The following is a 12,571-nucleotide window of genomic DNA, read 5'->3' as shown; positions in this document are numbered from 1 at the left end:
AGAGGATTTCATCTCCGAGACACACCTCCTCCGGTCAGATGACCGAAGATCCCAGCTGCCGGTCATCATAATGACCCGCGTCAGGAAACGCTTGTCCTGTTTCCTGACCTAGCGTTTGCTGACGCGGGTCAACACAGCTGGAATTTTTGGTCATATGACTGAGGCCTTCAGCTGGCTTACCAGTCCACCCCATTAACAACTGACATTATTTTCAACGATTATGGCATTTCCAAATGTCTTAAATGCTTTTCCCTCTACTTGTCAAAATTCATAAATTTTTATATTCTCTCATATTTCCTAATAAATGAAGTGTTCCTTTGTCTATAACTCTCAAAATTGAAATTTTTTTATTTTATTATTCTTTTGACACTAACAATAGAATATAAACGATAGAATTATAATATTCAAACCTCCTACGGGAGATTCAATCATATTACAAACACACTCTTTTGTTTTATCCATTATTATTTTTGTACGGTTTTTTTTCGGAGGTATAGATTCTGACAAGTGTAGCCAAATGCAGTCAGTTTTTGAGTAACTGGTCGATTACCCGAAAATATGTGATTACTCTGTAGATATTATTGTAAAATGTATATATATAAATGCCATGTTGAGGGGAGGTATTGACGTTGCGTTGACCTAGCGCTGACGTGGCGTTGACGTTGCGTTGACCTGGCGTTGACCTTGTGGCGTACGAGTGCCCGAGGCTGACCCATCTGACCTGCGGCTGCTCGAAGGCAATCTACGACCCCTACAGGCTTAGCGCTTCCCCATGTCTGAACTGTACTGAGAAGACTTGAAGACCTAACGGGGAAAATCAGCTCAAACACGCCCACCCACGCCCACGCCCACTCCCACGCCCACACTGGCATGACCCACGAGGCGGAAGGGAAACAGGAGACCCCGGCGATGCAGGTAGCGGTGGTGGTAGTGGGAAGAAGTAGTGGTAGTTGTGGTAGTAATGGACTGGTAGCTACCATCTTGCTACTGGCTACTCTCCTGGCTGCTCTCAACACCGGGTAAGTTTATCAAATAAGAGGAACATAAGTGAGACCAAGAGACCGACTTTGACATTCTAATGCCGTCATCTATTTCAAATTCAAAAATAAAAAAGTCAGAAACACACATACAGTTCTTGCATTTTTCTCTGTATTTCTCATTCGTTAATCGTCGTTTCACTGCCTCGTTTATTGCTTGTACATGTGTGAGTGTTCGTGAAGCATCGTAACTGCAGTAACATCCTGCACTGGAACACTGCAGTGCAGGATGGCTGGTGCAACTTGACCTGTACTGCCTCCCTAACATTGCACAGGTATTGCACAAGTTGAAATAACTGATGTTAAATTGTAACTGTTAATTCTTTTAATTCTCTGATATGTTACAATGTTGTTATATATACTGTGACCACGAGACTTGATAATGGTCCAGTTATTGATAATGGTCCAGTTCTTGATAATGGTACAGTTCTTGATAATGGTCCAGTTATTGATAATGGTCCAGTTATTGATAATGGTCCAGTTCTTGATAATGGTCCAGTTCTTGATAATGGTCCAGTTATTAATAATGGTCCAGTTCTTGATAATGGTCCAGTTCTTGATAATGGTCCAGTTCTTGATAATGGTCCAGTTATTGATAATGGTCCAGTTCTTGATAATGGTCCAGTTCTTGATAATGGTCCAGTTATTAATAATGGTCCAGTTCTTGATAATGGTCCAGTTCTTGATAATGGTCCAGTTATTAATAATGGTCCAGTTCTTGATAAAGGTCCAGTTATTGATAATGGTCCAGTTCTTGATAATGGTCCAGTTCTTGATAATGGTCCAGTTATTGATAATGGTCCAGTTCTTGATAATGGTCCAGTTCTTGATAATGGTCCAGTTATTAATAATGGTCCAGTTCTTGATAATGGTCCAGTTACTGATAATGGTCCAGTTCTTGATAATGGTCCAGTTATTAATAATGGTCCAGTTCTTGATAATGGTCCAGTTATTGATAATGGTCCAGTTCTTGATAATGGTCCAGTTCTTGATAATGGTCCAGTTATTGATAATGGTCCAGTTCTTGATAACGGTCCAGTTATTGATAATGGTCCAGTTCTTGATAATGGTCCAGTTCTTGATAATGGTCCAGTTATTGATAATGGTCCAGTTCTTGATAATGGTCCAGTTATTGATAATGGTCCAGTTATTGATAATGGTCCAGTTCTTGATAATGGTCCAGTTATTGATAATGGTCCAGTTCTTGATAATGGTCCAGTTATTGATAATGGTCCAGTTCTTGATAATGGTCCAGTTCTTGATAATGGTCCAGTTCTTGATAATGGTCCAGTTATTAATAATGGTCCAGTTCTTGATAATGGTCCAGTTATTGATAATGGTCCAGTTCTTGATAATGGTCCAGTTCTTGATAATGGTCCAGTTATTGATAATGGTCCAGTTCTTGATAATGGTCCAGTTCTTGATAATGGTCCAGTTATTGATAATGGTCCAGTTATTGATAATGGTCCAGTTCTTGATAATGGTCCAGTTATTGATAATGGTCCAGTTCTTGATAATGGTCCAGTTATTGATAATGGTCCAGTTCTTGATAATGGTCCAGTTCTTGATAATGGTCCAGTTCTTGATAATGGTCCAGTTATTGATAATGGTCCAGTTATTGATAATGGTCCAGTTATTGATAATGGTCCAGTTATTGATAATGGTCCAGTTATTGATAATGGTCCAGTTATTGATAATGGTTCAGTTCTTGATAATCGTCCAGTTATTGATAATGGTCCAGTTATTGATAATGGTCCAGTTATTGATAATGGTCCAGTTATTGATAATGGTTCAGTTCTTGATAATGGTCCAGTTATTGATAATGGTCCAGTTATTGATAATGGTCCAGTTATTGATAATGGTTCAGTTCTTGATAATGGTCCAGTTCTTGATAATGGTCCAGTTCTTGATAATGGTCCGGTTCTTGATAATGGTCCAGTTATTGATAATGGTCCAGTTATTGATAATGGTCCAGTTATTGATAATGGTCCAGTTATTGATAATGGTCCAGTTATTGATAATGGTCCAGTTATTGATAATGGTCCAGTTATTGATAATGGTCCAGTTATTGATAATGGTCCAGTTCTTGATAATGGTCCAGTTCTTGATAATGGTCCAGTTCTTGATAATGGTCCAGTTCTTGATAATGGTCCAGTTATTGATAATGGTCCAGTTATTGATAATGGTCCAGTTATTGATAATGGTCCAGTTCTTGATAATGGTCCAGTTCTTGATAATGGTCCAGTTATTGATAATGGTCCAGTTATTGATAATGGTCCAGTTATTGATAATGGTTCAGTTCTTGATAATGGTCCAGTTCTTGATAATGGTCCAGTTCTTGATAATGGTCCGGTTCTTGATAATGGTCCAGTTATTGATAATGGTCCAGTTATTGATAATGGTCCAGTTATTGATAATGGTCCAGTTATTGATAATGGTCCAGTTATTGATAATGGTCCAGTTATTGATAATGGTCCAGTTATTGATAATGGTCCAGTTACTGCTAATGGTCCAGTTCTTGATAATGGTCCAGTTCTTGATAATGGTCCAGTTCTTGATAATGGTCCAGTTCTTGATAATGGTCCAGTTATTGATAATGGTCCGGTTCTTGATAATGGTCCAGTTATTGATAATGGTCCAGTTTTTGATAATGGTCCAGTTCTTGATAATGGTCCAGTTCTTGATAATGGTCCAGTTATTGATAATGGTCCAGTTCTTGATAATGGTCCAGTTATTGATAATGGTCCAGTTCTTGATAATGGTCCAGTTCTTGATAATGGTCCAGTTCTTGATAATGGTCAATTTATTGATAATGGTCCGGTTCTTGATAATGGTCCAGTTCTTGATAATGGTCCAGTTCTTGATAATGGTCCGGTTCTTTATAATGGTCCAGTTCTTGATAATGGTCCAGTTCTTGATAATGGTCCAGTTCTTGATAATGGTCCATTTATTGATAATGGTCAATTTATTGATAATGGTCCGGTTCTTGATAATGGTCCAGTTCTTGATAATGGTCCAGTTCTTGATAATGGTCCGGTTCTTTATAATGGTCCAGTTCTTGATAATGGTCCAGTTCTTGATAATGGTCCAGTTCTTGATAATGGTCCGGTTCTTGATAATGGTCCAGTTCTTGATAATGGTCCAGTTCTTGATAATGGTCCGGTTCTTGATAATGGTCCAGTTCTTGATAATGGTCCAGTTCTTGATAATGGTCCGGTTCTTGATAATGGTCCAGTTCTTGATAATGGTCCAGTTCTTGATACTGGTCCAGTTCTTGATAATGGTCCAGTTCTTGATAATGGTCCAGTTTTTGATAATGGTCCAGTTCTTGATAATGGTCCGGTTCTTGATAATGGTCCAGTTCTTGATAATGGTCCAGTTCTTGATAATGGTCCAGTTCTTGATAATGGTCCAGTTCTTGATAATGGTCCAGTTATTGATAATGGTCCAGTTCTTGATAATGGTCCAGTTCTTGATAATGGTCCAGTTCTTGATAATGGTCCGGTTCTTGATAATGGTCCAGTTCTTGATAATGGTCCAGTTCTTGGTAATGGTCCAGTTCTTGATAATGGTCCAGTTCTTGATAATGGTCCAGTTCTTGATAATGGTCCAGTTCTTGATAATGGTCCAGTTCTTGATAATGGTCCAGTTCTTGATAATGGTCCAGTTCTTGATAATGGTCCAGTTCTTGATAATGGTCCAGTTCTTGATAATGGTCCAGTTCTTGATATCGGTCCAGTTCTTGATAATGGTCCAGTTCTTGATAATGGTCCAGTTATTGATAATGGTCCGGTTCTTGATAATGGTTCAGTTATTGATAATGGTCCAGTTCTTGATAATGGTCAAGTTCTTGATAATGGTCCAGTTCTTGATAATGGTCCAGTTCTTGATAATGGTCCAGTTCTTGATAATGGTCCAGTTCTTGATAATGGTCCAGTTCTTGATAATGGTCCGTTTCTTGATAATGGTCCAGTTCTTGATAATGGTCCAGTTCTTGATAATGGTCCGGTTCTTGATAATGGTCCAGTTCTTGATAATGGTCCAGTTCTTGATAATGGTCCAGTTCTTGATAATGGTCCAGTTCTTGATAATGGTCCAGTTCTTGATAATGGTCCAGTTCTTGATAATGGTCCGGTTCTTGATAATGGTCCAGTTATTGATAATGGTCCAGTTCTTGATAATGGTCCAGTTCTTGATAATGGTACAGTTCTTGATAATGGTCCAGTTCTTGATAATGGTCCAGTTCTTGATAATGGTCCAGTTCTTGATAATGGTCCGTTCTTGATAATGGTCCAGTTCTTGATAATGGTCCAGTTCTTGATAATGGTCCAGTTCTTGATAATGGTCCAGTTCTTGATAATGGTCCAGTTCTTGATAATGGTCCAGTTCTTGATAATGGTCCAGTTCTTGATAATGGTCCAGTTCTTGATAATGGTCCAGTTCTTGATAATGGTCCAGTTCTTGATAATGGTCCAGTTTTTGATAATGGTCCAGTTCTTGATAATGGTCCAGTTCTTGATAATGGTCCAGTTCTTGATAATGGTCCATTTATTGATAATGGTCCATTTCTTGATAATGGTTCAGTTCTTGATAATGGTCCAGTTCTTGATAATGGTCCAGTTCTTGATAATGGTCCAGTTCTTGATAATGGTCCAGTTATTGATAATGGTCCAGTTTTTGATAATGGTCTAGTTCTTGATAATGGTCCAGTTCTTGATAATGGTCCAGTTCTTGATAATGGTCCAGTTCTTGATAATGGTCCAGTTCTTGATAATGGTCCAGTTCTTGATAATGGTCCAGTTATTGATAATGGTCCAGTTCTTGATACTGGTCCAGTTCTTGATAATGGTCCAGTTCTTGATAATGGTCCAGTTCTTGATAATGGTCCAGTTCTTGATAATGGTCCAGTTCTTGATAATGGTCCAGTTCTTGATAATGGTCCAGTTATTGATAATGGTCCAGTGTATGTGCGTGTGAATGGGCGTGAGTGTATGTGCGTGTGAGTGGGCGTGTAAGTGGAAGTGGGAGTGAGTGGGAGTGGGAGTGAGTGTGGGAGTGGGAGTGGAAGTGAGTGGGAGTGGGAGTGGGAGTGGGAGTGAGTGGGAGTAAGTGGGAGTGTAAGTGGGAGTGGGAGTGAGTGGTAGTGTAAGTGGGAGTGGGAGTGAGTGGGAGTGTAAGTGGGAGTGGGAGTGAGTGGGAGTGAGAGTGAGTGGGATTGTAAGTGTGAGTTGGAGTGAGTGGGAATGTAAGTGGGAGTGGGAGTGAGTGGGAGTGTAAGTGGGAGTGTAAGTGGGAGTGGGAGTGAGTGGGAGTGAGTGGGAGTGAGTGGGAGTGAGTGGGAGTGAGTGGGAGTGAGTGGGAGTGAGTGGGAGTGTTTCTCAAGAATAACACAACAAGTTTTAAAAATAGGACCATTCTTAACGTCTGATAGGCAGCAGCAGTTACCTGATTGCTCCAGGGCTCCCCATAACCCTGAGTGGCTAGAGTTCACTGATCCATTACCTCCACATAGAGCTTTATAAAGCTCCCTGGCCAAGCTTTACACTGACCAAACAAAGTACAAACAAAACAGAACGTTATCCATCAGATAAATATAAATATAATGGGAATAAATCTGTATGGCAGATCAGAAGAAAATATTTATTTGGAAAGAGTGAAAAAAGTAGAGATTGTAGGATAAAGTTGAGATTGTAGCGCAGACTGTTCGTATATTGCACTTGCAATGAGTACGTGGAAGGTTGAATGTGTTGACTCCATATCCAGATTGTGTGTGTGTGTGTGTGTGTGTGTGTGTGTGTGTGTGTGTGTGTGTGTGTGTGTGTGTGTGTGTGTGTGTGTGTGTGTGTGTGTGTGTGTGTGTGTGTGTGTGTGTGTGTGTGTGTGTGTGTTTGTGTGTGTGTGTGTGTGTGTGTGTGTGTGTTTTGTGTGTGTGTGTGTGTGTGTGTGTGTGTGTGTGTGTGTGTGTGTGTGTGTGTGTGTGTGTGTGTGTGTGTGTGTTTGTGTGTGTGTGTGTGTGTGTGTATGTGTGTGTGTATGTGTGTGTGTGTGTGTGTGTGTGTGTGTGGTTGCTGGGGTTGCTGGGGTTGCGTCTTAGCTCCTGGGAATGCCTCTCGCTTGCCGCTTGCCAAATTCATTCTCTCCTAGCCCGTAAGCCTCATCGTACCTATTCTTAAAGCTGTGTATGCAGTCTGCCTCCACCACTTCCTCACTAAGGTCATTCCACTTTCCCAACGCTCTGGGACTGAAGAAATACTTCTTGACATCCCTGTGACTCAACCGTGACATTAATTTCCAGCTGTGCCCCCGAATACCTGTTTCTCGCCTCTCAGACAGCGTATCACTATCTTATTAATTACCATGAGTACTTTGTATGTTGTTATCATGTCTCCCCTGCTTCTTCTGTCCTCCAGTGTCGTTAGATTCAGTTTTGTAGTCTCTCCTTGTAGCTCACCTCCTTAGTTCAGGAATCAGTCTTGTACATAATTCTCATTTTTCTCCAGTTTATTCATTATTTTTTAGGTGTGGGCTGTGGGCTGTGGGCTGTGGGCTGTATACTGGTGCTGCGTACTCCAAGTTAGGTCTCACAGATATTGTATAAAATTCCCTGAAAGATTCTTTTGAGATTCCTGAAGGCCACTCTTAGATTTACCAGGCGAGTATTTATTGCAGAAGTTGCTATGCTCTTCTATAGGTCTTTCTCTATGAGTGAAGTCTCCAACATCTGTCCCCTGAGACTGTACTCCGTGTCTGGTCTTCTGTCCCTTCCTCGACCCTTCGTGACCTAGAACTTGCTGGGGTTGAACTCCAACAACTACTTGTCTGACCACTTTGCAGGTTTGCCTAGATCTATTTGCAGTTTTCCTCATTATCTGTTTATTTTACTTCTCCTCGCTAATTTTACATCAACAAACAGGGATACACCTGACTCATTCCCATCTGTTATGTCATTCACTAAACGAGAAACAGTACTGGTCCTAATTCTGCTCCTTGTGGTATCCCGCTTGTTACACTTCCCCATACTGATGTCTATTCTCTGACAGTCACTCTTTGCTTCCTTCCCCTAAGATACTCTTTGATGCACAGGAGTACATTCCCTCTTATTCCTGTCTGCATTTTAAGTTTTTGCCCCTAATCTCACGTGGGATTCAGTATCAAATGCCTTTATGCAGTCTAAGATAATGCAGCTCACCCAGCCCTATCGTTCTTGTCTTACTTCCGTAACCTTGCCATTGACTTTTATCCGGTTGGTAAGACAAGATTCGACGAATGGTTTTGAAAACCGACAAGTTGAAGAATTGAGACACTTAGGCAACATATGGGAATCTTTATTGAAGAATCGTGTCGCCACACAGTGGCTTCATCAGAGTGATGGACTGAATACATCGATTCCAGGCTGAGGGACTGATTATCTCAAACTCCTCCTCTCCTTATACCTTCCTGCTTTGTATTGGACTGATGAAGTCACTGTGTGGCGAAACGTACAGATTCCCATATGTTGTATAAGTGTCTCAATTCTTCAAGACAAGATTCACCATCTTGTCAGCGAAACTGGCTTGTAGTTTAACGTTTCCTGTCTGCCTGATTTCTGGAATCTAAGTTCTACATTCACTGCCTACCAGATCTCTGGCAACTGTCCTGTGTTTACTGACTTGTAGATCTCAGTTAGAAGTTTGGTTAATGTTTCTGCTTCCTCTCGTAGACTCCATGGTGACACCCTGTCAGGTCCCTATGTCTTTAACGTATCCAACCTCTTTACTTGTTATATGTTCGGTGTCCAGCACCTCGTTGGTGCACTCGTTTCCCCGGATTCTCTCTTATTGCTCATGATTCCAACCAAAGAACTTCGAGTGTTTGTTGAGCACTTCGCAGACTTTCTATTTGCCTCCTGTCAACTCTGTCCTTCTTGTACCGTTATCTCTCTTCTGACGTGGCTGTGAAAAAGCCTTGGTTCAGGTGTCTCGTAGCTCGGTAGCTACAACACCCAGCTCACACCCTGACGTCCGGAGGTCGATCCCTGTTACGGGTGGAAACATTAGGACGTGTTAAGACACTTGCTGACGATCTTCACCTAGCAGTAATATGGGTACCTGGGTGTTATTAAACCAGTGTGGGGGTCGCATCCTGGGGACAAAATGACCTAATTTACCCTATATGCTCTGCATAACAATTGGCTTTCTACATAGTAATATGTCACTGATGTCCGTTATGATCTGTATACCTTGTATATGTACTTGTGGGTTAGGTTAGGTTAGGTTGGTTAGGTTAAGTTAGGTTAGGTTAGAGTTTGTCAGGAAAAAGGACAAATGTTTCCTGAAGCTGGTCTTCGTCATATGGTGACCCGCAGCTGGAGCTTTCCGGTTATCTGACCGGGGTCTTCCACTGGCTTACGATTTCACTCCCTTTCAAAATTATGGCTATAATTCTCAAATTATCCTTCAGCCTCTCTCTTCACCCTTGTTTATTAGTTTCTTGCTGATCTTCTCATCGTTTCTCCACGTTCTTCTGCCTCTCTTTTTCGCCTCTGCGTATCTGAATAACCCAAAGGTTCTATGTCTTTGTTATATCCTGTTCGCCCGGCTCGATCCTCCGTTCCTAGACAGGAACACTACAAATATACAAGTAACACTACTGATATTATGGTATACAATACCGACAAATTGATAAATAACACATATTCAACACTGAAATGTTTTTATTTGTGAAGCAGCCTTGGTCAGTATAATAAGACATGTGTTACGTGTTGCACATATGTCCTGGTTACATGCGAAACTCTTCATCAAAGAAACAGGATCACAACATGTCTAGAAGCAGCAGAATTAGTACACAAAACACCATAGAACAAAAGGTGTAAAAGTTTTAAAAAAAAAACATATGACTCCATAATCCCACCTCCCACATACATATTTGTCCAATATGTGTATAAAATGCAAAACAAATGATCCCTTTGCCAGAGAACACACTATTTTTTGTGTGATAAATATGCAATGGACACTGGACAAGAATCCAGTGCTTCTTGCTTCATGTGAGGGATACCGTCCATTGTGTACATTGTGTACATTGTGTACATTGGACTAATGCTAAGGATTTCCCTCCCTGTGATTCTGAAGTTCGAGGAGAAATTGTGGAATCGTTTCTTGTCAAGCATGATGCACAAGATATTTTAAATATGAGTTCTGGTATCTATAAACTTGACAATTTTATAGTCAGTGCTAAAATATAAGATTTTGTTAGATTAGCAGCTGGTTTTATAACCAGCGAGTGTTGTATTAAACATATCTATATATTCTAAATTGTAACTAACTCGATGCATTAGAAGAACACTAAGAACACAGCAGACCAGAAGCTAGTCTGACTAGTAAAATATTCTTCTAATGTTTTGGCACTGATGATGGGATCTGAGACACCGAAACGTCTCGATATTGAAAAATAAATGGAATTATTTTCTCCAGCTTTCATTTTTTGGTTTTTCTTACGAATGTAAATTATATATATATATATATATATATATATATATATATATATATATATATATATATATATATATATATATAATATATATATATATATATATATATATATATATATATATATATATATATATATATATATATATATTATATATATATATATATGTCGTGCCGAATAGGTAAAACTGGTCAATTAGCAAGAACTCATTTAAAATTATGTTCTTTCTAAAATTTTCTCTTATACGTTTAAAGATATATTTTTTTCATTAATGTTGATGTAAAAATTTATAATTTTGCGCCAAAAGGAACTTAGAAAACTTACCTAACCTTATTATAACAAGCGCAATTTATTTTAGCCTAACCCAGCTAAATATATTTTAGATTTGTTTACAATAATTTAATACTAAACAAACACAGTGAAATATATTTTTTTCGTTAGGTTCAGAATGATTTTGGCGAAATTATTGCATACACAAATTTTCACTTGTCTTATATGGCAAGACGAGCGTTGCTGTTTAAGCCAAGATCGCAAGTTCTGCCTATTCGGCACGACATATATATATATATATATATATATATATATATATATATATATATATATATATATATATATATATATATATATATATATATATATATATATATATATATATATATATATATATATATATATATATATATATATATATATATATATATATGGCTATCTGACCAAACCACGTAAACAGGCCACCTGGGCACCTCAACAGCCAAACTAACCACGTAAACAGGCCACCTGGGCACATCAATAACCACACTAACCACGCAAACAGGTCACCTGGGCACATCAACAACCACACTAACCACGTAAACAGGCCACCTGGGCACATCAACAACCACACTAACCACGTAAACACGCCACCTGGGCACATCAACAACCACACTAACCACGTAAACACGCCACCTGGGCACATCAACAACCACACTAACCACGTAAACACGCCACCTGGGCACATCAACAACCACACTAACCACGTAAACACGCCACCTGGGCACATCAACAACCACACTAACCACGTAAACACGCCACCTGGGCACATCAACAACCACACTAACCACGTAAACACGCCACCTGGGCACATCAACAACCACACTAACCACGTAAACACGCCACCTGGGCACATCAACAACCACACTAACCACGTAAACACGCCACCTGGGCACATCAACAACCACACTAACCACGTAAACACGCCACCTGGGCACATCAACATCCACACTAACCACGTAAACACGCCACCTGGGCACATCAACATCCACACTAACCACGTAAACACGCCACCTGGGCACATCAACAACCACACTAACCACGTAAACACGCCACCTGGGCACATCAACAACCACACTAACCACGTAAACACGCCACCTGGGCACATCAACAACCACACTAACCACGTAAACACGCCACCTGGGCACATCAACATCCACACTAACCACGTAAACACGCCACCTGGGCACATCAACATCCACACTAACCACGTAAACACGCCACCTGGGCACATCAACAACCACACTAACCACGTAAACACGCCACCTGGGCACGTTCCCCTAAATAAGGTGACATATTTTCGACATTACTGTTCTCTGAAATCTTTAGAGAGGAAAATTCAATATCGTTACTCACTGAGGTGGCAGCACCACCTACCCACCTACCCAACTAACCCACCTACCCAACTAACCCACCTACCCACCTAACCCACCTACCTACACCAATTTATTGCAACTAGAAAATATAAAACTGGAAAAATAAATTACATTTGAATATAGAGAATGAGTGCAGAATTTGATAATGGGGGTTCCCTTAAAGTTATCAAGGGGGTGACGTTTCCCTTTAAAGGGGGGTTTAGGGGGTGCCCTTGATGCCTATAAGGGGTTATTGATTCAAAGATCAAGAATACCTTTTCTTGACGATGGTGAAAGGCTCTTGATCCGAGGAATTGGAGCTATAATCATGTTTCTGGGAACTACTCAAATTCCCTAGATGCTACATGACCCTTACGGGTTCAGCGCTTCTAATAAATGACAATA

At 40.0% G+C, this 12,571-nt stretch overlaps 1 protein-coding gene across 1 annotated transcript in view; it reads left to right on the top strand.

Annotated features, from left to right (window-relative positions):
• The first annotated feature begins 506 nt into the window (after nucleotides 1-506).
• LOC128699699 (glycine receptor subunit alpha-4) overlaps nucleotides 507-12,571 on the top strand; it is a 193,095-nt gene continuing 181,030 nt past the window's right edge. The window contains exon 1 of the mRNA XM_053792446.2: nucleotides 507-1,019. Coding sequence (XP_053648421.1) covers nucleotides 871-1,019 — 149 coding nt within the window. The 5' untranslated portion in view covers nucleotides 507-870. The remainder of the gene's footprint in view (nucleotides 1,020-12,571) is intronic.

Source organism: Cherax quadricarinatus, chromosome 67 (genome assembly GCF_038502225.1).
Source record: "Cherax quadricarinatus isolate ZL_2023a chromosome 67, ASM3850222v1, whole genome shotgun sequence".
NCBI classification, from domain to species: domain Eukaryota; kingdom Metazoa; phylum Arthropoda; class Malacostraca; order Decapoda; family Parastacidae; genus Cherax; species Cherax quadricarinatus.
Note: the sequence above shows the minus strand (reverse complement) of the source record. Positions and strands in the feature narration are given on the sequence as shown.